Source organism: Podarcis muralis, chromosome 15, assembly GCF_964188315.1.
Source record: "Podarcis muralis chromosome 15, rPodMur119.hap1.1, whole genome shotgun sequence".
NCBI classification, from domain to species: domain Eukaryota; kingdom Metazoa; phylum Chordata; class Lepidosauria; order Squamata; family Lacertidae; genus Podarcis; species Podarcis muralis.
This window is the reverse complement of record NC_135669.1, coordinates 33,696,389-33,722,704: the sequence shown is the minus strand read 5'-3', so window position 1 is coordinate 33,722,704 and position 26,316 is coordinate 33,696,389. Positions and strand designations below refer to the sequence as shown.

General features: G+C 41.5%; 1 protein-coding gene across 3 annotated transcripts in view; it reads left to right on the top strand.

The window, feature by feature from the left end:
- Window positions 1–1,012: 1,012 nt before the first annotated feature.
- UBE2G1 (ubiquitin conjugating enzyme E2 G1) overlaps window positions 1,013–26,316 on the top strand; it is a 33,879-nt gene continuing 8,575 nt past the window's right edge. The window contains exons 1-2 of one of the 3 annotated variants that reach the window (XR_013390834.1): window positions 1,013–1,576; window positions 23,565–23,667. Coding sequence is in view for 2 of the 3 variants with exons in the window: in XM_077919405.1 (XP_077775531.1) it covers window positions 1,531–1,576; window positions 23,565–23,667 (149 nt within the window). In the remaining variant the exon portion in view is untranslated. Of the gene's footprint in view, window positions 1,577–2,662; window positions 2,771–23,564; window positions 23,668–26,316 lie in introns of those variants that run through there. The other 2 variants (XM_077919405.1, XM_028708038.2) reach the window with 2 other exon arrangements.

Here is a 26,316-nt window from a genome sequence, read left to right as displayed (position 1 = left end):
CAGGCAGAAGTTCCACAGTGTAGCTTTCACCTGTGAAAATTACTGCCTGTTAAAGTCTCTCACACACAAAAACACAACAAAAACCCTTTCACAATGTGTCAGGAAGGAAGGCGAGAGATTGACATTTCTCAGTTATAAACAAACAAATGTCATGGGCTGTTGCAAATGCTGTTTAAGACCAGATTTTTTTTAAATACTATCCTACAAAGCACCATGAAAAAGGTTAAAAAGAGCATCATATAAATAAATAAAAACATACAATTACAAAACAAGGGAATCTTGGGCCTTAAGCTCAGCAACGGTGCGAGTTTACTGAAATGTCTGTATCGCTGGTTACTGTGAAGAAAAGATCCTTTTGTTAGATTATGAAGAGATATATCGTTTATATAATTGTATTTAATCTTAGATTCTACCATTTCAATAATGTACTACTGTCTCTTGTCTGATCTATGACCTGATTAAATGAAGTATTTGCTTTCTTTTCTAATATGCTCTGTGTTGTTAATATGCTCTGCGTTTCTAATATGCTCTGCGTTTATGAAATTAAAATTAATAAAATAAAAATAAAAAGGCAGCAAGTACAGAAAACTACAAATAAAACACACGACTGTGAGATTTGAAAGCCACGATTTGTGTATTACAGTTTTGGTCTACACACGAATTTATACAATGAAGGACATATTAGAAACATTTTAAATAATTTTTTTTTAAAATTGTGTGCGTGTTTTATGCGAAGTTGGAGTAACAAATTCTCTCCCCCCCCCCCCATTTTGACAAACTTTTAGGGTTAGCAAAGTCAGTCAGGACGGCTCTTGCCCTTCCCAAGATGGCGCCGAGTTCACTGAATTACCCCCCCCATCCTCCCTACGCTCTACACAGCGCCGCTTGTCTCCCTCCCACCCGTCGACCTTCCAAACATGGCGGGCGCCACCCTCGCTCCTTTGTAGGCGGACCATCGAGAGAGAAAGAAAAGGAGGCGAAAGAGCGAGAGAAGGCGCCTGCGCGGAAAGAGGAGCGAGCAGTGCGCCTGCGCGCCGCGGCGCCCGAGTGCAGTGAAATTCCGTGAAGAGGGGAGGGGGGGCTGGAAAAGAGAGAAAGGAAAGATTTTTCCTTTTTTTTTAAAAAAAGGAAGAGGGAAAGAAGAGAAAAAGCGGCAGAAGCTGAGGGGAAGGTTTCCGTGAGGGGGAGAGAGAGAGCGAGAGAAACGCGGGGCTGGCGGGACCCCTCCTCTTCCGCCACGCGTCGCCCGCCACCGCCTCAGAATCTCCTCAGGAGCGGCGGCGGCTGCTCCCCCTCCCCCTCGCCCCTTCCTCCCCCCCAGCCCCCTCCCAACCCCCGGACGAGGGACGCGAGGCGGCGCCGCGGAGAGGACGGGAAGGCCCCCGGCGGCGGGGTCGGCTTGAGCGAGGAGGGGCGAGCGCTAGCCGGCTGGCTCTAGCCCGGCAAGAGGAGGAGGAGGAGGAGGAGGAGCACGCCGTCGCCTCCACAGCGGCCGCCCCAGACTCCCCTCCCCGGGCACCGGCGGGGAGAATGACGGAGCTCCAGTCCGCGCTGCTACTGCGGAGACAGCTGGCAGGTCGGTCCGTCCGTCGGTCGGGGCAAAACACACCACAGCGCAGGCAGAGGCAGGCAGGCCCGTCTCTCCCTGCCCCCCTCGGACCTGGCCGGCCTGGGGTTGCTGAGGGGAGGCGGTGGGAGGAAGTGGGGTTGGGGGAGGGGTGGCGTGAAACGTGGTCGGAGGGCGCTGGTTTGGGGAAAGAGCTAAAAGTAGGGGGTGAGGCAGGGGTAAGGATCGTGGGGGTCGAAGGCGAGGAAAGTTCCCCGAAAAGGGGGCACTAGGTTAAAGTGGTGAGGAGGGGCGGGGGGCTTTGGTGTTTGGGGGAGGGGGGAGAACGTAAGAAGCGGGTGGGAGTGTTGAGGTGTAGGGTGGAAGTGAAGTGGGGCGCCTGAATATAGGAGGGTAGGTAGGGGGCTCTAGGTGGGCTTTCCCCCACCCCCTTGCTGGGGGATCTGCCATCAAGTGCTCTGGGTGAAGGTTTCTGGTGACTTCTTGTCAGCTGCCTTGGAAGGTTTTTATATTCTGAAAGGTGCGGTATATGGAATTGTCATAAGTGGGTGAGAACTGGTGATAAATAGGTGCTAAGTAACTAGGAGGAGTGTGGGGATCACTGGGTAGGGGTGGGCGATGCTTGTTCCAGAAAGGGGCTCCATGTAGTTTAGCTGGAGGTGGGTAAAGCCTTACTTAAGCCACCTGAGTAGGGAGTGCTGAGGTGAGGAGTAAAAAAGGTGGCTGATCTGGAACGAAGGAGGTGGGGTTAGATAGAGCGATAGAGGCCAGAGGGCATGGGCTCTGACACAGCAAGTAGGGTGTAAAAGCAACTTAGGAAGTGCGTGGGTAAGTGGGTGAGGTCGGGGGGGGGGCAGATAATGGGGTTGAGGTAGGTGGGGGCAATCTCTGTGCATGGAAAGAGGAGTTTGAAAGTACAAAAGAAGCATTACTGGGTTTTAAATATTCCTGCTCTCCAGTCTCTAGTACAGAAATTGGCAAAGAACTGGATGTGAACAGATAGCTAGGCACCATGAGGGGAAAGATAGGAGGCGTGATAAAGGGCTGGGAGATGGTAAGCCGGCTATGTAGGGCAGCTGGAGTTAAAACAAGGAGGAGTGGCTTGGAAGTGTGCTGGGAAGGAGTACAGGGGTGGGGAGACCTGAGTGAGTTGGAGAAGGGGCATGAGAAGTGCGAGAAGGATCTTGGCGATCAGTTGGGGTGGTAAGTTTGGGTAAGTTGAGAGGTAATGGGAACAGGCTGGCAAACAGTAGCTAAGGAGACTTTAAGTGAGGCAAACTTTGGGTAGCTGTAAAGTTTGATGGGGATGGCCTGAGAGCTCTGAGTGAGACTTGGAAATGAAGGAAGAGTAAGCAGGCTGAAGTGGGTTAAATAAGGGCTGAAAGTGCCTAGATGAAGTGGGGGGGAGCTAGAGAGGAGGAACATGCTGACATTTGAGGATAGACGAGGTTTTTTATGTGAGTGATAGGTGAGTTATTTGACAGATCAAACTGAGAGCAAGGTGTGGCTTGTGTGGCTGGGGTGGACATGAATGCTTGGGGTGCAAAATGGTGATGGAAGATGAAGAGGTGACAAACAGAAGAGAACATAAAATGTGTGTAGAGTGCAGAAGGAATGATTAGAATCATAACTAGAGAAACAGACCCTGGTTAGTTGTGAAGATGAGTACCATTATTTGGTGGTGGAACCTTAGCTGTTGAGTTTAAAGCATTAATAGTTGAACTCTGGTCATGCCTGAGGAATTGAAAATGTGTGTTGCTTTTTCAGTGGTGCTGTATGAAAGTGACATCCCCATAGCTAACAGGCACCTTGTGTGAAGGGAGGTCAACCGAGCATTTAATTTGGTTTATTAAAGAATGCTTTGGGGCGCTACATTGATTTCTTTTGTCCTTCTTTCCCTCCCTCCTGTTCCTCCATGAGTGTTCCCATGTGAAGGACTGGAAACTGGAGAGGAGGAACAGGCTGAAGTTTGAGGATTGTTTATGTGAGTGATAGAGGATTTACTGGACAGCTGGAATTGGGAGCAAGTTGTGTCTTCTGTAACTGGTGTGGGTGGACAGGAATCTAGATTCCTGCTCAGTCTATAGGATAACATTGTATATTGCCTATTTTGAACAAAGCAGGGTAAGGTTGACATTTGTAGATTATTATATTGTGGTGGAATTTCAGGGGAATTAATGTTTTAAACCCAGTGCTTTTTTCTAAAAAAAATGTTTAGGGGCACTCTCATTTTGACTCAAGAAAATCACCATTTTATAGTTCAAATCAGGGGAAATAAATACAGTAAATGGACAAAAGTACAAAGATTCACAAAATGTTTAGGGGTATGCATACCCCTGCATTCCCCCCTGAAAAAAGCACTGTTTAAATCCATAACAGAGAGAGCTATCATAGTCCTCAGTGCCCCCCCCCCCCAATATTGCTGACACTGCTGCCAAGGCTGTTCCTTTCTAACCCCTTCTGCTTAGCTAGGTGATCATTGTCTCAAGGCTGCTTTTTTCAGAAGTGGCAGGATGTGGGTAGTGAACTTTTGGATCAGAAGTGACTAGATCTGAAGCTTGGGGATAAAATTTGTGAAGGATTGTAACCTTACTATGGGGTTTGGGGCACTGGAAAGGATGTTGTTGGAAAGACTGGCTGCTTCCTTCACTTATCTAATTTGCTTCCACAACTTGCTTCATAACTACTCCCCTCCCCCTTCCTTTGTCCCTGGCCTTGCTTTGCTAACACTCTAGCTACTGATTCAGAGCTTGTCCTGTCCCAGCAGGCATGCACATAGGTTTCCTGAGTGGTTAGACATGCAGTGTAGCCCCATGTGCTACTCATTGCCAGACCGAAAGAGAAATGAGCCAACAGTGGCTGCAGTCCTGGGTGTAGAAAACAGCATGTGTCACTGCTCTTCTCCTCCTCCTCCCAACTCCTGTGTTCATGCTTTCTTGTAGCCTCTCTGACTCCTCCTGTGAGAATGAAGTCGTTCTCCCCATACAGATTCACCAGTCCTTTGATTAAGGTGTTGGTCAAACCTAACAGCCTCCTCTTCCCTTGTGTAAAAATACCGGTACTTGCAGATTACAATACAATAATCAGATATATGGAGTTTGATATATTAAACAGCGAGGCCCTGGTTTAAGAGTATCAGAAGGGGTGTACAAGGGGAAGGAAAGAGATTGCTGCAGCAATATAAAATAAAGGAGCCTATTAAATGCCAACAGAAGGTTAAAGTTACTAAAAGCAATGCAGGGTGTCTTATAAAGCTGCCTTTAATCTTAAATGCAAGGCAAGTAAATACCTAGGTTTGTTTGCTTTGGCTCTGTCAAATAGCACCATACTGCCTCTCAAATATGCTAGTACAGCAGCTAAATACAAATGTTACATTATTTTAATTAACTATGTCAACTGTCAAAATGCCTTTTGTAGCAATGCGAAAGTAGATATTTTTTATTTTGTATCATGTATGTTATCCTGTATATCTGCATGGAAAAATCAGAGTATCAAACTCCACAACATGCAGTAAGAACAAGATACTAGTATGAATTGCCCCTAATACGAACTCTGAGTTGTGACTGCAACACACATCATTGGCCCTCTAGTAACCCCAAAGGGGTTGGGGAGGATAGAAGGGACAGTTAAGGATTCCATTTTTCTCTTAACATAATATTTATATTTTGAAGATTTTTTCCCCTTGGAACACCAATTAGAAACTGTAGTGTTAAGCAATATATGTAAATAGTTGAAATAAATAACAACATAAAAATGCTGGGTTGATGGCAGAAAGATGAAGAAATTAATGTAGCTTGGTATTAGGTAGAGAATTTTTTAAAGGATAATGTAAAAACAGAGTTTTTATGAATATAAACAGATCTGTAAGGCTTTCCTCCCTCTGCACTCCACGTCGTGAGTTTCTTACGAAAATCTACATGCAATGCTTGAAGTTAGCCAGGCACCAAGTGAATTTTGCAGCTTATAGAAATGAAAATAGTAGTTAGTAGTAGCAGCAGTAAACTTAATGGGACAACCATAGCTCAAGATGCTATTTGGTGATTAGATTGTATATCTGGGTTTCTAACACTGCCTACATGCAATCAAACCACATGTCTAAATCCATGCCCTGGATAGGGTGGCTGTACTATTAATTTGTGGAATGGTTATAGCTCAGTAGCAGAGTACCTGCTGTGCATGTACGTTGAATGTTCTAGTTCAACTCCTGGCATCTCTGGTTAAAAGGATCTTTGTGAGTTGGGCTTGCCCTTCTGCCTAAGGTCTAGGACTTTACAGAGCTAACTCTGTAAAAGGCACCTTCATATGCTCATAATCCTTTAGGGTTTTTTATAGTGCAATCTCAAATGCTTACATCCTGATCCAGTTCTAATAACATGTAAAAATTGAGTGATATTGCATCAGGATGTGACTGCACAACCCACTGGAAGTAATGCAGTGTGAATAGATAGCACAGTTTTTAGAAAGATGACCTTCTGAGGTAGTGCTAGCTAAACTTCTATTCTGTCCCATGGCCATATTATACCAGTTCTGTACCGGATGCACTATTTGCCAGTGTATTCTTGCATCCAGTTACCTTTGAAGCACTGAATTACTTGGGGTCAAGTTATTTGAAGGATTACCTGCACTTGGACCTTAAGATTGGCAGCAAAGGTTCTGCTCATGGGGCCACCGGTAAGGTCCATCAGGCTGGTGGGCACAAAATACAAGGCCTTTTAAGTGGTGGCTCTAGCATTGTGAAATTTCTTATGAGAGGAGCACTGTTGACTGCTTTTAAATGGGTCAAAGGATTAGTGGTTTAACTCAGCTTTTAATTGAATAATGGTGCTGGTTTATACTGTTAAGTTGTAATTATATTGGTTGCTGCTACAGGTAATGGCTGATTTGCATGGGGGTTACATTCTTGAAACCCATGCACGTCGGCAGAGCATGCATTACCCCATTACTCCCCCTTTTCTGGCCACTTCTGGGCCGACATGATGCGTTCATGCACGGTCACTTGTCAATTGGACACAGGTGAATCGATAGTTGCTTGTATTTTATTGTTCCTCTGCAGTGAAGTAGTTTACCTTTTGCTTTGCGTAGTCACCTTTTAAAATTGTGTTACAATTTTATTTGTGAATGGCCGAGAGAGAGACAGAGAAGGGAAGGGGGAAAGATGGCATTGACATTTGGATGTATATGCAACTGACACTTGCAGTTTCTACTCCAGCAAGTGATATGGCTGCAGAACCTTGTGCTTCTTACTAGGATTGAGGTAGGATTCTACATTTTTGCTCTCCATGCTGCCCTCTGACAAGTGTAAAGATCCCAGCCTTCCTCCCAGCCTTTGATCTGGAGAAGTCCTTGGAAATAATCCCACCTGTTGTGCAGTGATCCCTGCTCTCTTTTCAGTACCAAGGCTAGGCAGAAGGCTGTTTCTTAGCAGTGCTAAACCAAACAGACAACCTCCCTCCCGCCCCCATTTCCAGAGCTGGAAAGGATGGTGTGGGCTTCTTTAGACACTAAGCTGCTGAGCCACCTGGGACACTTGGGCAACACTTGTTTAAGTCCAGATCCAAACTCAAATGAAGGATTGTCCCATACTTTGTGCAAAAGTGTGAGGCCAGGGACCAGTGAATGGTCAGGTCCTGGTGACCCAAATGTTTGATCTGGCTTCCAGGGCCGGCCAAAAGTTGTGGACCCTTGATGATATAATGCTATTCATAATACTAAGTTAATGTGAATATGACAAAAGTTGAAATTTCCAAGATAGATCTCAGGCTATGTGGATCAGAACTCCTTTGAAGTGAGTATAATAACACATTATATGTGTCCATGTCAGTATGTGTCCATGTCAGTTACAACAGGATCTGGTAGACGTAGATACATATTCCAGACAAGGCTTTTTAAAAAAAAGAAAGAAAAACCTGCCAAAAACCTCACAGGGCTCTGTTCGAATTATGTTCCGTGTCAAAATCTCTGCAAAGTAAAACTTCCTCTTGATTAAAGAACTCCCCTCGCAAAAGTCTGATCAGGAAATTCAGACTTCCCAGCTCTGTGTTTCCTATGTCTGACTGCTCCAAGAGGGTTACTCCCTTGTGCTGCTTATGTTCCCACCCCCCTCCTGTTCACTGGCACTTGTGTTCCACTTTCAGCTGTTCTAATCTTTAAACAGAATGTTAGCAAGTTGTATTACTGTCTACTTCTGTCACACATACATCAGCTGTGTTATTAGGCACTTAACTTCTTGAGAGCTGGCCATTTTAGTCTGTTGCAGGGCGGGAAAGCATCTTGTGACACCTGAAAGACTTAACAAGTTTCTTGTGGCAGCTTATGCCACAATAAATCTGCTAGTCATTGAGTGCCACAAGATTCAGATTTATTGTAGACAACTACTTGGGATACATCGTGTTCTCTCCCCTTGGAATGGTGTTTACTAAGGTAACTATTACAAGAGCTGAGAAACTCAAGCATACATTTGAGGGTGCCATTGATCCCCATTAAGTAGCAATGCCTTAAGCAGTATAATTCCTACAGTTTGGACAGAAAGCCAGGCGGCTTAAAAGGATGCAGAAGCTATGCATAGTTGATTAACACCTTTTGGGTGACTGAGTCTGATGTTGCCTTGGTAGTGATGTAGTATTAAAAGTAACTTCTTACTCCAGTAGCTTAGTGCTACCATTATATGAGTAAGATATCTGTAGGTTCACTAACCAGAAAGCTGCATCAATATATGTCATTCAATGGATATCCTTTGCATATGACACTTTTTCCGCAATGGAAAAAGAGCAGTGTGTTTCAAAAGCAAGTTCCTTGCTTCACATGACAATTTTCCTTGAAGGAGAAAATTCTGGATCTTCTTATGTAAGGTTTACAGTTGAAAAAGCTTGTCCATGCTGAAACTTCACCATGGAAGTTTCTCAAACTGTTGGACTTGGGCGGGGGGAGGGCATTGACTCTCACATTAGGAAGATTTTGGGTAACTTTAAAATGGAACTGTTAGCAGACAATGTCTTGAATTATTATATATTAATTACTGTGGAGAGCTGTCGCGTACAGTGGGCCAGCTTCCATACATCAGGTGAATGCTTTCCATTTCTCCTACTCGCTTTCTTGCCCCTTCCTAGCTGGCGTATGAAGTACTTTGCAACTGTGAAACAAAGAGCTTGGACAGCACAGTTTGGAAATGCAACTGAACAGAACAGCAGATTCTAGAAGATGCACAAGTTTTTTTATTATAAATATTTGTGCACTTTATAGAACCTGTATCTCTACTGTTCTAAGTTGTATTACTCTACTGCGTAGTCAGATAGAATACCTTTTTTTAAAAAAAGTGGTATCTTAAAGCAACATTATGTCTAGTATCATCAGGTTTCTTAACTGTGGGAAAATTGATACTTAAGACATTTCTAAATTTGCAGATGTAGTTTTTTGAAAGTCTCGTTAGTCTTCTGTTAAGTAAAGTCCTTTTCAACAAAGTGAAATGTGTGAATTCAATGCAAATGGTGTATTAATGGAGATTAGGGAGGCCAAGAGAAATTATTACTGAACATGTGGCTGTAACATTCTATGATGAACTGTGTTGTATGATATGAAGTGTGTGTGTGTGTGTGTGTGTGTGTGTGTGTGTGTCTCACAGAAAGAATGAGAGAGGCCAGGTGGTGGGCCCTATGAGCTCAGAGGGCTTACCACGTCTTTTCAAAGACCTCTCTATCTGCCGTGTTCTGGTTGGGTGGCTCACTTACTGTACTGTGTGGTAAGGACTCTGAGCTTGCACTGCCCATCTGCTGATCTCTACTCATTGTGGTGTTGGTGGAGAGATAAGTGGAAGGAATGCCTCAGTGAGCAGCATAGAATGCACAGTTGCAGCATAAGCTGAAAGGTCCCACTATGGAGTGTAGTTGCTAGTGTGGCTGTTCCATACTTAGTGATCTGGCATTTGGAAAGAGACCAGGCATAATAGAAGTGGGTAGAGCACAGCTGGGAGGGTGGGTGGGGGGGGTTGGAATGAGAGACGAGATAGAGGCTGCATGCTGCACCTGGTCTACAGACCAGTACATATTGGTGGAATGGATATATTTGTATGAGACCTACTAGTTCTAGTCACAATCTAGAGTGTTGACTTGTTTGACTAGCTGATTATTTTACTTAAAGCAACAAGGTATGTGAACTGTTAAAGGCTTCTTTTTTCCTGACAGTTATGAAGCAGTGACATTGTAAACTATCAAATGTTTAAAATAGTGCAATGCATAGAATAAATATGTGATTGATATTCATGCAACTTGCAGTTCTTGGTTTCTTATCCTGGAACTGCAAGTATAGACCAGCTACAGACATTTTTAAAATGGATGAAATAACATGCAGCAAACTATACAAGAGAGGCAATATTTAAATGCTTTGTAAACTATGTTGTGGGGGGAGGGACTGGACCCTGCCCCCTACAGGGATGAGGAGCAAAGAACTGACTCTTGCCTTTATGTCAGATGACAGAATTAATGATGCAATTAAAAGAAGCAGTCTCTTAGATTGTGGTGTTCTTGGCTCTACTGAATATTTGACTAGTTCATTCTTTATTGGTTTCCCATCTTTAGTGACATCCCCTTGAAGTGTCCTTTCCACTTCATTCATTCATAACCACCCTCTGATCCATCCTAAAACATTTGTTCTTTACAGTAACTTTGAACTCCATCTTAGCAGAAGTGTGAGGTTAGCTTCTTCACAGCTGTATGGATGGTTATTCAAATACAACTGAGCTCAGTTCTTTTCCCTTGGTTCTTTTGATTTTTGAATGGTCCAGGAGGTAGGTATCTACCTGTTTTTCTGCCAGTAGGAGAATAGTTTTCTTCCATTAGCCAGATGTTCTCTTGTGGTCGCCTAAGATTCTTTCTCCTTGGGATACATGTATTTCCAGCCCAGATTTGACTACAAGGAAAATGTTAATTTAGTATGTTCAAGCTTTGGTAATCCAAATGATAAACCAGTCTTTTCACTGAGAAGAGTTAAAGCATCAGAATATTTTGCTTTTGAGGCTCTTGGTTCAAGAGAACTGTTTGCTCTTCCAAGCATGTCTTTGCACCAGTAATGTAGTTTCATGTATGGAAATCCTGTGTGGTTCATTATGTGAAGCTCTTGAGTAGCACCGTTCAGCATTAATTCTAGTTGAATATGGCACACAAACAAGAATTTGCAGATGTGATCACAATTAGGCAAGGCAACATCTCACTTGGTGCCTTCAGACCTCCCATTCTTAGGCTGTAGAAATTGTAAATGCAGCTAAAGCTTTGAACAGATGCTTTAAGACCTTTAAAGCACAGTAAATCACTTCAGTGATGAGAGCAGCTTACTGTCGGGACTATTTGGCTTTTATAAATCCGCATGCGCAGAACACTGCATGAGGCGGATCTAGTCTCTGGCATCAAACTTAGATTTGTAAGACTTTCAGCCTTCATGCTTCAGAAAAACCCAAACAAACAGATTTTATTTTGGATATGTACTTTTCCCATTATAAAGGCAGTGCATGCAAAAGTCTGCAGCATTCAGAATCGGAAACTTTTACAGTATTGGTCGCTGCTTTATGACATCTGGTCACTGATCCTTGTTGTCCCTTCATCTTTCGCTTATCATACTGTTCTTTGCCAGAACTGAATTCTGCAAAGCTATATAGTTAATCTAGGGCAAAACCTAAAATCTCAGGGTTTTTGTTTTTTGTTTTTTATAATTTTTGCATAGGATATGAATTGCCCTATATTAAATACAAAATTGCATTGAATTGTATCTAATATTTGGAGTAGACCCATTGAACTTAATGGACTTTATTAACATAGCTCCATTAATTTCAGTGAATCTACTTGGAGTTGGACTTAGTTGGACACAGCCTAATAAATCTCAAAAGCTTCAGGAAATGGTTTTCAGCAATAATATCCATCATCAATACATAAAGCTAATCTTTATATAGAAGCAGCTGGATCCAAAATACTGGGAATGAAACTAGCTACAATTCTGAACTGTTTTACATCAATTTGAAAAGACAAACTTTTTGATTAATCAGCATTAGAAGAATATACAGCTTCTGATTCAGAAATGTGGCCACTTTTTGTATTTTGGGGGGCAGGCAAGCAAAGGTGGCTTAGTGGAAACAAACTTTGTATTATTATTTTTTTACATGTTCACAAATCTAAGGAAGATGACAAGTCCAAATATGAAGTGATTAAATAACTGGTCCTGTTAGCTAGGGATGATGGGAGTTGTAGTCCCAAAACATCTGGAGGGCGAAGTTTGCCTATGCCTGGATTAAATACTGTCAACTTGAATTTGAGTGTCAATTCCTATTGGAGCATTATGAAGCAAAAGGTTGGGGTAATAATCCACTTAAATGCCATTACAGTGGTACCTCGGGTTACATACGCTTCAGGTTACATACACTTCAGGTTACAGACTCAGCTAACACAGAAATAGTACTTCAGGTTAAGAACTTTGCTTCAGGATGAGAACAGAAATCGTGCTCGCGTGGCAGCAGCAGGAGGCCCCATTAGCTAAAGTGGTGCTTCAGGTTAAGAACAGTTTCAGGTTAAGTACGGACCTCCAGAACGAATTAAGTACTTAACCTGAGGTACCACTGTATAAATAAAAAATTATAAATATTTGTTTTACACAACTTTATGTGCCCAATTCAATATGATTGTAGTCTTTTGTGAACATTATTACTGGGTTATCCTGCTTGAGTTTTATTGCCTTAGTAATAGTTGCCTTTTTAATAATTATTTTAGCTAAACTGTTTTTTACTGAATTTTATTAGGCAACATGGTAATTTTATTAAACATTCAAGTTCCCATGGCAGAATAGAAGCTACCGGTATTCCAAAGACTCATACTAGCAATTGTGCTGTGTAACTTTTCTTTTTGTTTAAGTTCTTGACACAATAAATAGACTTGATTTCTCTATGTTCCCCTTTCTTGTCATAATTCCTGCTGAAAAGTTGCATGTTCTCTGAGCACTGGACAAAATAAAGTATTGTAAGGTTTTCTAAGGAAGTAAAAATGTCATGAAGAAATAAAGGTTTGCCTTAGCAGCTTTTGACACTGTTTCTGCGCACTCTTCATGTATGTCCTGACTAGAAAGCAGCAGCAGACCGTTCATGCTTGATGCAAGCTAGAGACATGTTTCATTAGTCAGTCTCAGTGACAAGTTTGCACCATTTGCATTAGTGACCATGTCTCCATAGACTTTCACAGTTTGAGAACACAGGCCAACATGCTCAATTCATACCTGTTTTTGAAATAGAGGGCAGTGATACAGAAGTGGAAGAAGTATTGGATTGGCAGAAGGGTGTCCCGTACTGTTAAGTTTGGCTTGTGGGAAAGATAAACAAGCAGGCCTGTGCTGAGCCAAGTGTAAAATAAAACAACTGCAATTTGTGAGAGCACATAGTGTTGGCAAGCCTGAGCTGACAGAGACAGAGATACAGCGGAAAGGAGCAGCCAAGCATACTAGGACTCAATTTCTCGACTTTAAGAAAGCCGACTTCATAAAGCTTAGGGAAGTGCTGGGTGAGATCCCATGGACAGTAATACTAAAAGAAAAGGGAGTTCAAGATGGCTGGGAGTTTGTTAAGAAGGAGATAGTAAAAGCACAACTTCAGGCAATACCAATGAGACGGAAACATGGAAGGTGCCTAAAGAAGCCAGGGTGGCTATCTAAAGAACTTTTAACTGAGTTAAGATTAAAAAAGGATGTGTACAAAAAATGGAAAAGGGGGGAAACCACCAAAGAGGAATTCAAACAAATAGCCAGCACGTGTAGACACAAAGTCAGAAAAGCTAAAGCACAAAATGAACTCAGGCTTGCTAGAGAGGTTAAAAGCAACAAAAAAGGCTTTTATGGGTATGTTCGTAGCAAAAGGAAGAACAAAGAAACCGTGGGGTCACTCAGAGGAGAAGATGGTGAAATGCAAACAGGGGACACAGAAAGGGCTGAACTCCTCAATGCCTTCTTTGCCTCAGTCTTCTCCGATAAAGAAAACAATGCCCGACCTGAAGAATTTGGAGCAAATGATTCAGCAGAGGAAACACAGCCCAGAATAACTAAGGAGATAGTACAAGAATACTTGGCTAGTCTAGATGTATTCAAGTCTCCAGGGCCAGATGAACTGCATCCAAGAGTATTAAAAGAACTGGCAGATGTGATTTCAGAACCACTGGCAGTCATCTTTGAGAATTCCTGGAGAACAGGCGAAGTCCCGGCAGACTGGAGGAGGGCAAATGTTGTCCCTATTTTCAAAAAGGGGAAAAGAGAGGACCCAAATAATTACCGCCCAGTCAGTCTGACATCAATACCAGGGAAGATTCTGGAGCAGATCATTAAGCAAACAGTCTGTGAGCACCTAGAAAGGAATGCTGTGATCACCAATAGTCAGCATGGATTTCTGAAAAATAAGTCATGTCAGACTAACCTGATCTCGTTTTTTGACAGAATTACAAGCCTGGTAGATGAAGGGAACGCAGTGGATGTAGTCTACCTTGATTTCAGCAAGGCATTTGACAAGGTGCCCCATGATATTCTTGTAAAGAAGCTGGTAAAATGCGGTCTTGACTATGCTACCACTCAGTGGATTTGTAACTGGCTGACTGACCGAACCCAAAGGGTGCTCATCAATGGTTCCTCTTCATCCTGGAGAAGAGTGACTAGTGGGGTGCCACAGGGTTCTGTCTTGGGCCCGGTCTTATTCAACATCTTTATCAACGACTTGGATGATGGACTCAAGGGCATCCTGATCAAATTTGCAGATGACACCAAACTGGGAGGGGTGGCTAACACCCCAGAGGACAGGATCACACTTCAAAACGACCTTGACAGATTAGAGAACTGGGCCAAAACAAACAAGATGAATTTTAACAGGGAGAAATGTAAAGTATTGCACTTGGGCAAAAAAAATGAGAGGCACAAATACAAGATGGGTGACACCTGGCTTGAGAGCAGTACATGTGAAAAGGATCTAGGAGTCTTGGTTGACCACAAACTTGACATGAGCCAACAGTGTGACGCGGCAGCTAAAAAAGCCAATGCAATTCTGGGCCTCATCAATAGGAGTATAGCATCTAGATCAAGGGAAGTAATAGTGCCACTGTATTCTGCTCTGGTCAGACCTCACCTGGAGTACTGTGTCCAGTTCTGGGCACCACAGTTCAAGAAGGACACTGACAAACTGGAACGTGTCCAGAGGAGGGCAACCAAAATGGTCAAAGGCCTGGAAATGATGCCTTATGAGGAACGGCTAAGGGAGCTGGGCATGTTTAGCCTGGAGAAGAGGAGGTTAAGGGGGGATATGATAGCCATGTTCAAATATATAAAAGGATGTCACATAGAGGAGGGAGAAAGGCTGTTTTCTGCTGCTCCAGAGAAGCGGACACGGAGCAATGGATCCAAACTACAAGAAAGAAGATTCCACCTAAACATTAGGAAGAACTTCCTGACAGTAAGAGCTGTTCGACAGTGGAATTTGCTGCCAAGGAGTGTGGTGGAGTCTCCTTCTTTGGAGGTCTTTAAGCAGAGGCTTGACAACCATATGTCAGGAGTGCTCTGATGGTGTTTCCTGCTTGGCAGGGGGTTGGACTCGATGGCCCTTGTGGTCTCTTCCAACTCTATGATTCTATGATTCTATGATTCTATGAGATGTTTTACAACTGCTGCTATTGGTGGTTAGACCATACTGACAAAACAGGAAAGAGAAGCTAAGCTTAGTGAGTAGATGGTCTTGTTGATTTAAATAGCTATTCCTCCACAGTGAATCCCTTTTGTTTTGGAAACTGATTGATTGATGTTCATTTAGGTTATCTTCTCAGTTTAAGAGGTCATACCATAATCCAGTCAGTCAGGATATTTACTCTTTGGAATTCTTGAGTTCTCTTGTCAGTAGAACCACTTACTATCAAATGAGCTTACTTCCTCCCACCAAAACTTGCATCTAGCCTAATCACTTGTGTACTAGAGTATGATCAGTTTTGGACTTATGACAACATTTTGCTTGCTCCCTAGAGAGTTGAGCCAGAAAAAACGCATGAATGGATGCTTTCATATGTTACAGTATGGTGTCTGTGCGTGCACATGCAAAATACACAAGCCTCATAATTCTGAAAGGACTGCTGTTGTTCAAGGTGTCAACCTACAGCAGTGATTTAGAGTGGTCTCCCAGTATGCTGGCTATAAATGGATTTTGAATGACCCATGCATGTAGCCAAACTTCCTCAAGAAATTGATTCTAATATTTATTTTGTACTTAAAAGGGCACAATGCAACATGGTGCAACTGAAAGCAGGAAAATGGCTTCTGTTTGGTCCATGAACCTGTTTCAGTTTTGCTGCAAGTATTGGAACCCTAAAAAAGCTCATCCAGTTTCTTAAATGAGAGGTAACTAGTCTTTTTTGACCCAAGGGTCATAGTCACATTTCAGGGCTGCATGCCAGATACGGGTGTGAGCAAAGTTTGTGTGGTCAAACTGCACACACAGGAACACATTCTCTCCCCATAACTTACTTGAAGGTGGGGTGACTCAGTGCTTTTACTTCAGTCATCAAATAATTACTCTGATGTCCAGGATTGGGGACAATTTCCATTCTCATCAAGGTGCTGGGCTCTGCCTGAGTCTAACAACAACATAGCCCAGCCCCCTTCCTCTTCTAGGCAGGGCGGGGAGAAGCCAGGAGGAGGGAGGGGGGAGGAGGCACCGCCACCGCCGTGTGAGGGAGAGGGAAAGAACACACGCGCTGGCGATCCACATGGCGATTCCTGGACCGTCCATGGGCCGGATCCAGAAGGCAGTTGGTCCTGATCCGGCTTGCGGGCCTTAGTTTGGTGTAGAAAGTACTGAGCTATGTGAACTAATGGCTTGACTCTGTATAGCTGGTTAGCAGCTGATCATCCTATGTTCCCTCGTTGGAACCTGAACTAAAGCTGCTGTGTCCAGTTTTATGCTGACTGTTTTTTATTTCTGCTATTTGGTTTGAAGACTTTGCCACAGCTAGTTATGAATTTATGGACAAAATTTCTAATGTTGTAAATGGTATACCTGGCATCAAAAGGTACTGTATCACTAAGGGGTGCAGAATGTTGAAGGGACGATCTTATTTATTTAAATTCCATTTATTTGTTGCTTCCCATAAAATAAATTGAAGCAATTTCACATTCTTCAGAAACTTTAGGAAAATGTTTACGCTACTTCCACTCTATACTACAGTTTTAAAACTTTGGTTCTGTAACCATACACTGGCATTATGCAATGGGTTCTGCCTTCCCATTTTTGTGTTACAGGTAAGAATAACTTGTTCTTAATGGAAAACTTAATCCATTCTGAAACAGGTGTACAGTTGTCTAATCTCTTACAAAGCTGTAGTTCTTCATCTTTCTAAATCAGCCTTCCTGGCAAGTAAGCATGTCAAATTTGGATCAGTTTAACATTGTTGCTCATGTAGATCCAAATAGCTGCACCCCAATCCAGCTTTTTTGCAGCTTGATTCCTGTGCTTTTCAGTGGCCCTCATCTGATAACTGATGACTAGTTTGTGTATTCAGCATCACTACTGAATTTCCTCAGCTCAAACATAGCTGGTTTGCTGGTGATCTCCAGCTTATCTAGTGTATCATTAAACCCGAAGTACATGTTTACTGTGATAAATGTTTTGGGATGCTTTTATGGGAAGCAATTGATTAATTAAATGGAGGGACATGGTTACTGCTTGTATAACTTAGTGCTTAAATAATAAGGGGCTTTATTCGCAATAAATAAATTGAAATAATATGCTACGATATACCAGATACTTGCAATTCTGTAGATCTTGTTAAATAGCAGTAATATAAAGATAAATGGAAGCAGGACTTTCAAGACAGTATTCCAGAAGTCTGGAATTGTTTATTTTTTAAGGGAGCCACCTTTTCGATAGCTACAAGCTATAGTGAAAAGTGGTAAGACAGCCTTCCAATGTCATTGGACACCTTGGAAGTCTTGGAAAAAGAGGTGATGGTAGGCACTGACATTGCAATAAAGTGGAGATTTTAAACATCTGGTGGAAATGTGAGAAAGCAAATATTCCTGTGTCTGTAGTTGCCAGTGTCTTGAAACAGATCTATAGATATGATGTTAAAACTGTTTGCATAGTAGAATTAGGTAACAAAATGTTCTAGATCAGTGGTTCCCAATTGGTGGCCCACAGACACCAGGGGTCTGTGTAACCCACCCAGGGGATCATTGGGACTATTCACATAACAAAACTACCATAGAGATATCAAAATTTGCAAAAGTAGGTGGTCTGTGTGTTGGCTTTTGGGAGAAAAAAGGGTCCACAATACTTTCAGACCCCTGAAAAACAGGGGTCCCAATTAGCTAATTGGGAATCACTGAAGTTCTCACTAAAGCTTATCTTCTCTTCCTTGAATAGGATGTTCCTTGAGTTGTTGAGGCCTCAGCGGACAGATGGTATCAACTGCTGCTGGGTTTTGGAACTCTTTATAAAGAACGTTGTGGAGGTGCTGGGAGTATAGTGATGTAAAAAGGACCTTTCCTTAGCATTCTTGTTGCTTTATTGCCTTGCAAAGCCGACAGTGGCCAGAGGGGAACAGCCCTCTTGCAACCATGTTACTGAGCACTGGGTCTGGATTAAAGCAGAATGTTAGCGTCCAAAGAAACCAGTAGGTAGCATACGATTTTGCATGTTGCAGTAGTTTAGTTCACATGGGACAATGCAGTACTAGAATATTGATCTAAGCTTTGGTTACAAATTCAAGGAATGAGGAAGCAAAGCTGTGTACTGCTGTGTAGGAGTTTTGTTGGTTTATAATGATAAGGTGTTTAACCTGTTATGGATGGGGCTGGACTCGCCTGATAGGTCAGGTGCACAGCTCTAAGGTTCTCCTAGCTGCCATTGGAGCCCCAGTGGAGGCCTTACTGATGTTGTGTATCTTTTCCAAGCCTAGGTTGGTGCAGAAGTTGTAGCCTTTCCTAAGCAGGGATAGTTCATGCATGGTTTCTGGTAACCCCTCATTTTGATTGTTGCAGTGTGTTATATATGGGGCTTGCTTTTGAATATTGATCAGAAACTGAAGTTACCGTAGTATAAAATAAAGCAACTAGATTGCTAACTAGGACCACATATTGTAGTGTATCTCACCAGCATTAAATGAGCCTTGCTGATTGCTGCACTGTTTCCAAATCTAGTTCAGGGTGTTGGTGTTGAATTTCAAACCATTAGGGCTTAACAGGCAAGTACATTAGGCCCACAACTTACATGGGGGTATTGCATCTAAAGCCAAAATCACTTATAGTCAAAACTCATTGGGTTCAATGGCGGGTGGGATTGCCAAAATCATTTTTCATGGAGCCCTTCACCTTTTTCACCATACAGTGGTACCTCAGGTTACAGACGCTTCAGGTTACAGACTCCGCTAACCCAGAAATAGTACCTCGGGTTAAGAACTTTGCTTCAGGATGAGAACAGAAATTGTGCTCCGGCAGCATGGCGGCAATGGGAGGTCCCATTAGCTAAAGTGGTGCTTCAGGTTAAGAACAGTTTCAGGTTAAGAATGGACCTCTGGAACGAATTAAGTTCTTAACCTGAGGTACCACTGTATTTATATATTTCCTAGGTGCCTCCACTATGAAGTTGAATGCCACAATTTCAGTTGTTGGCTGGTTTTAATTTAATTTAAATTATTTTTAATCATTTAAGTATTTATAACCTGCTCTTCATTGAATATTTTCAGTTCCAGAGCAGGGGACAATAACAACAACAATATAGAAATATATGGATAAAATAATATAGAAAAAATACAGAATCCATAAAAACAAGTTCAGTAAATAACAAAATAGCAGCTCCATCATAAAGCAAACAAAGCTAAAGTCCAATAAGGACAAAATTTAAAATTTTCTATGTAAACAAAGAATACAGGCAAGTCAGCAGACTGAAACAACCAAATGATCTTAGCAACAGTTTCCACCCCATCTCTCATCAGCACTGTGCTTTTCTATTGTTTTATATGTTATGGTTTATTGGTATTCTTTTCTATATAATAATAAATCTCCCTGAAATCAATAGTTGTAGGTATTGGTTTTCTCAGCTTATATTTATAGCACTTAAAAACTAGGTGCTGCATAAAATATATAGACAGGCCCTGTTGAATTGACAAGTTAGACACAGCACCAGAAACAAAATACTAAAGTTGAACAGTTGATGAGATAATTGATCTAAGGTGGTGGATACTCCTTCATTGGAGGTTTTTAAACAGAGCTTGGATGGCCATCTGTCAGGGATTATTTAGTTGCAAGTCCTTCACTGAAGAGGGTGGAACTAGATGCCCCTATGGGTCGCTTCAAACTCTGTTGTTGTTAAATTTATTTATACCCTGCCTTTTCCCCTGATGGACTCAAGGCGACTTACAATTCTATGATCCTGTTAGCTTGCACATTTACAGGCTATTCAGGAAAGCCTTGACTTCTTTGTTTCCTTGGTGTTCAGAGTTCTGTGGCAGACAGGTTCCTTTGAAATGGCAGGCTGCAACCACCAACGGAAGTTGAAAAGTCGATATACCATTCATAGTTGCTCCTTTAGCCATAGGGCTCTGCCTGCTTAGTCATTTTTGTTGACTTGTACCGATTTGATTCACTTGGATTTGTATAGAGGGCTCTCTCCCTGTAAACCAGTGATGGAGTGCTGCTTGCTCATAACAGCTTTGCACTAAAGCCATATCCCAGCCACGGTTTCCTTTTTGGCTTATAACCCTGGACTTGGTTGTGGAAGTAATTGTAAATCCCAGCTTGTGCTAAAAACTGGATTGCTGATCCATGGCACAGTCAAAACTGTTTACTTGGTTTTTTAAATTCTTGGCACTGCCATCTTGGTGTACCAAATGAAAGTACTGTTGGAGTAGAATGAGTCAGATTTCCATTTCAGGCCATAACCTCGTCACAAGAGGACAGCACAGAAGGCAAGGTCTTGAGATTTACTTTACAGTGGCATTTCAGTACAACAGACTTTGTGCTTGGTTCAAAACACTGCATTAAAGATAGAGTAACTTCAAAAGTCCGCAACTTCACTGTAGAAAAACCAAAGGAGCCAAGGGATTAAAGCTGTTGCTAAATACAAGAGTGCTGTCTCCCTCTGTGGGTCATTCTTAACATCAGTTGAAAAACAAAAAAATAGAGCATAACTAGGGAAATGCTTTATGCAAACTAACTTGTTTCTTCTGTTTGCTAACCTTAGTGGAGATGCACATAGTTCTTCCTCTGTGGTTTGGACCATGTCCATTGCATCCAGTTTTTGTTGTTGTCTTAGTCGTGTTCGACTCTGTGACCCCATGATAGTTACTAATTTTTTTCAACCTGAAACACGGTTAAGTCCAGTTAAGTCCACGGCCTACTCTGCTTTTGCCCTTTACCACAACTGTGTCAAATTATGTCATCCTGCAAACCTTGAATCAAGTTTCCTGTACAATCTGTTTAAAAGATTTGCGAGAAAACAATCAGCTGTTCCTACTATGGGTAGATTTTGTGTTCTCTACTAGGGGGGCAACACTTTAAAAGTGTATTGAAATGAGACAAGTGAATTTTATCAGTGTATGAAAACGTAAGGCTTGGAAGAGGGTTGCAACATACTTCAACTCTTGCTGTGCCTTCTGCAAATCATCAGGGACAGACAGAATGTTGATCAGGATGTAAGACAAATTGGGAAGTCCCCAGTTTGGATTACTGTATATCAAGCCACATTTTTCCAGCTTCCCATGCTGCAGTACTACTGACTTACCTTATAGGGTGGCTCTTAAGGATTCCAATGTGATACACAGGATGTACTTTAAAGGCTCACAAGTGATATATTCTAGGTATATTAATGACATCCACAGTCATATTTATTTGACCTTTTAGATAATGTAATGTGTGCATTTTTGTTTGTTTCTAATATCTGGGGCTTGTGACCGTCTAGAGCAGCCAATGTGGTGACTACCGGATATTGTTGAACTAAAATTTTGATTATCCCTTCCCATTGGCTATGATGGGAGTTGTAGTCCCATCAACATCTGGAAGATGGCTGCTTCTGCCCTGTAGTCTTTATTATTTTATTTTATTTTATTTTATTTTATTTTATTTTATTTTATTTTATTTTATTTATTTTATTTATTTTATTTATTTTATTTTATTTTATTTTTGCTTCTGTCCAAGCATATTTAGATCCTTAGCATGCCCATACTTTCAGTTAAACTTTCTTCCAAGTATTTGGAATGTAAGATTGGGAAGTTAGATTGCAACAGAGTCGAGGTTTGAATTTATCAGAAGACTATGCTTACACTAACAAAACTTAAGAACATTTCTGTAAATGTTTGAAGATACTGCAGGTACCAGTTATGGGAAATAATTATTGCTGACTTCAATTCATTGGTGATTTCTTGGTAACAACCACAAATCCACAGCTATGCCTCAGACTACCTGAATGACGTTTGGGAACCCCTGATCTAGGGTATGCACTTCAGTTGAACAGGCTTCGTAAAATTGCTTGCACTTCAAAGAAGCTGTGTAAAATAAAGTAAATTCTATACCAGAGCTTTCCAAGCTGTGTGTCACATTAGTGTGTCGGCTGCAGTGTATAGGTGTGCTGCGCGAACGCTCCCCATGCTCCTCCTGGGGCTGGAAAGGGGTTAGTTTAACCTCTGGTTTGCTAGTAAAGCTGAATTACTGTGTTGTGAAGTGATGCAAATAAAAAGTGTGACTAAAAAGTGTGTCACCAACATGAAAAGTTTGGAAAACTTTGTTCTATACCCATTACTTGTGGGTGAATGGTAACTGTTTGTCTAGGCCTTACAAAGAGTTTAATAGCTTCTTATTTAAGAAATACATGTCCACCTTTTGACTTTCAAAAGTCCTCAAGGAGGTTGACAGAGAAATGAATTAAAATCCCATAAAAACAGCATTAAAAATCATAAAACGAAGTGGCAAGCTGTTAATAAAAGCAGCAAACTACCATAATAAAACAAGTACATGATAAAATGAAGGGATGCTAAATGCAAGGGAATAGGATCCACTTTGACCCTCTTGTTACCTTGGCAGGTACCTGGTTAAATATTGAGGAATTAATTTGACAGTTTAGGCACTACCACAAAAAAGGCTTGCTCTCACTAGCTGGGGACATACGGAGAAGGGCCTTTGAAGCTGACCTTGGTTGCCTGGCGGGTTCACGTGGTAACTAGTGCTCTTATGCAGGTCACAAGCAATTTAGGCTGCTCTCAGTCAGCACCTGGAAAGCAACTGGGATCTGGATTTATTCTTCACACAAATGATTTAATGGATAGCCTATAACCTTGATTTATTTGTATCTTAATAAAGCAATAATTTTTTTTAGTGTGTAAACACATTTTTAGACCAACTTACAGCCTAAGTAAATAATGACAAACTGAAGTTGATGGTCAGGTTTGGTATGAGTATTCTGCATTATAAAAGACATCATTTTTTTGCCCAAGGGAAGGAACTAGAGATGTGAAGGCCCAGAATAAGCAGAAGGGGTAATTTTTCCCTTGCCCCTAGCCTTTATGTATCATGGGGCAACTAGCTTGTTCAGGTGATCATAGCAGGCTTATTGGCTAAATAACAAGGTAAAATACTTTAAACTATGTTTTATTGGAATTTATAGTTGGTTGTAGCATACGTAATTAGATAGCCATTATTTCAGGGAAGAAGAATCTAGCCACAAGTCAGTTTGGAGGCTCACAGGGGAGTAGGACCATATGGCTAGGAATGAGCAACTTGGTTTCTCTGAAATGGCTTTATGTGTTGGGCATTTGGTATGTCATTGAATATGAGCTTTGTGTTTACGAGATAATGAGCAAACTAGGGACCCTGAGAATGTGGCATAGAACAATTGAGTTCTAACTTAAAGAGCACTTGGATAAGCTCTGAAAGTTATTTGTTTGCTTGTTACAAATGAAGCACAAGACATATGTAAATGTTACCTCTTCTATAACAGTATATATATTTTTTCTTTTTTGAACAGAGCTCAACAAAAACCCAGTGGAAGGATTTTCAGCAGGTTTAATAGATGACAATGATCTATATCGATGGGAAGTTCTTATTATTGGTCCACCAGATACACTGTAGTAAGTATCCCTAGCTGTTTAACTAAAATACCTGCTTGCTTAAGCATCTAATATTTTGATAACTAGCTTCTTCTGCCCTCTCAAGACTGATTTGATATGGAGCGGGGAATTAAATAGTGGTATAAAATGTATGTATTTGAAGTCTGAATTATCCTGGGTTACAGTAATTCTATCCTAAATCTAATGGGGATAACTTGTAATATTGTGTTTGTAAGAAGTAAAACTAGCTACTTGTTTCAGTCTCCATGTAGATAATATTCTGTCTCCCTGCAGGGCACAAGGACAGACTTGCACTATGAATAACTGACTGAAAGCAAAACTATAGCAAGACCTAGATACAAGCTTCCCCTTAAGACTTTGGAGGGAGTGAAGGATAAAAGTTTTGAACAGGGCAAGCTTTTCTCTTTTTTTGGTTCATGAAGTTTGAGACCTAAATAAATTATCTTCTTTTATCACTTGAGCTAAAGTGTACACATATAAAACATACATTTTCCCAAAACGAAACACTTGAGTATCCAGCTAGCACCAATAAGCAAAGCTCAGGACCAGAGAAAAGGTCTTGACAACAACAACAGCATGGCAGCTGGCTAACATAATATTATTCTAATTTTGGGTCTTGTATAGAAGACAATTGCCATTACCATATTCCTCAGGTGGAGGTACCTAAGGCGTAATAAGGCAGATTGAGGTGGCAATCTTTAAACACACTTATTACGAAATAGGCTGTGTTGAGCACAGTGGGATTTACTTCTGAGTAAACATGCCTAGGATTGCACTGTCAGTTTGCAAGTAAGAATGACATGCACCATGATGTATGAGGCTTGGGGACTTCCGTTGCAAGATGATGATCTCTGCTCATTATTTGAGAGTATCTACTTGTGCTACACTGGAGTCAAGAGTTGTTTGACAGGGCAAGTGGGTTGTGCTCCTCCTGCTGTTTGGAGGCAGGAAACACTGAAGCTTGCATCATTTACACTCAACGCTATGTGTAAATTGCTGGGAGACATCCCTAGGACCTTAAGGCATATGATGCAGCAACTTTTCTAAAGCTAAGCAGGTATTGGGTCTGGCCAGTGCTTGATGGGAGACTGCTTGGTGGGCATCACACTGACTACCCTTGCCATTCACTTGAGTTCATGGAAGGAAAGTGGAACATCATAAATACACATTTTTCCATGCAGAGTAGGTGGTGGTGCAACCAGCAAAATACACCCCCTCCTGAGGAACTTGGGGACCATATTGTATGCTCTGATCTGAATAATTTGGTTTGCTTAGGGTGGTCTTTGTTCTGTCTTTGGCTTCAAAAACAGGGCCTTAAAGCTTTAAATGTAACTTCTCAAGGAAAAATTATGAGGAATTATGTGCTTATGACCATTTGTGAAATAGAAGGTGGCAGATGAATCACTTTCTGCTTGTTGGCATATTAATTGGAATAAATGCTGGGTATACAAATGGCAAGGCCTGGAAAAATATCTGGTGTCTGGTAGCATGGGCACCTAGAAAGAAGTGTGATACTGTTGCCTAGGAAATTAAAATATTTCTCTAGTCGTGCTCCTGATGTAAAAGAGAGCCAGAAAAACAAGGCTACTTTCTTGAACAGGTGCTAGCTGCAAATGGCATTGATTATGTGAAACTGCATGTCTTACCACTATTCCTATTTAATATGTTCAAGTTCAGGCATCTGTCCTAGTGTTAACACCTGCCTCATACAAAACGCCATTTTAGGCACAGAGCCAACAAGCTGGCTTATTCATTAAATAGATATGATGGTGAAACGTGTATGTGGATCTGCAACACTTACTTTGGAACAAATGTTTGCCAGTCCTGTACCCACAGAAACCTGAAAGCTTCTTTTTATTTCCCTTTAGTGAAAGTTTCAATCTGCTCATGGTCTTAAGGTGTTCAGATGTCTTCTGTTCTAGTGGGTGTTCAAATCCATACCTACAATATGGGTTCCAGTGTAACTAAATATACATGCCCCCTTCTCTTTCTGCTTTTCCTCTTCTACCTTAGGGATATCTATCAGAATTTATTGTGCTTTAGCTAAACTACAATTCCAAAGATTGGGACAGGTGGGAAGCAGGGGATAGAGTTGTACTGTAGACGTGCTCCTCCCTTCTTTCTACCCCTTCCCAATCTTTTTATTATTGTTGTTGTGCTTTGTTAATGCCAACATACCCCTAACAACAAAAGAGCAAAGTAAAGTAGAACAAATAGCTGAGGGTTATGAATAATCATTTTTAAAAATTGCCTTTTCAGTTGATAGGGCTCATATAAAGAAAATATTGTTACATTCAGGTAGATTTAAGAGTTCATTATAGACTTGCCATATAGCAGTGTTAGCATATAATTTCTGTAATCTATTATATGTAGCTAGTTCATGTACGGCAAGTAAAGATAGGTCTTACTTCTATTGGTGCATTGGTGAACTGTGTTTACTTTTCCTCTGTTTCTTTAAAGCTAACATGGCACAGTACCACCCAGACCATGATCTACTTGTGATTACCAACACATTAGTTGGACTAGTGGTTTGAGTACCACCTCGTCAGTACAGTGAAGGGGGAAAGCAGAAAAGGCAATACATAGCAATCTGTAAAACCCATACGATGTTCATATGAAAGACTTTACTCTTTGTACATGTAGATTGGA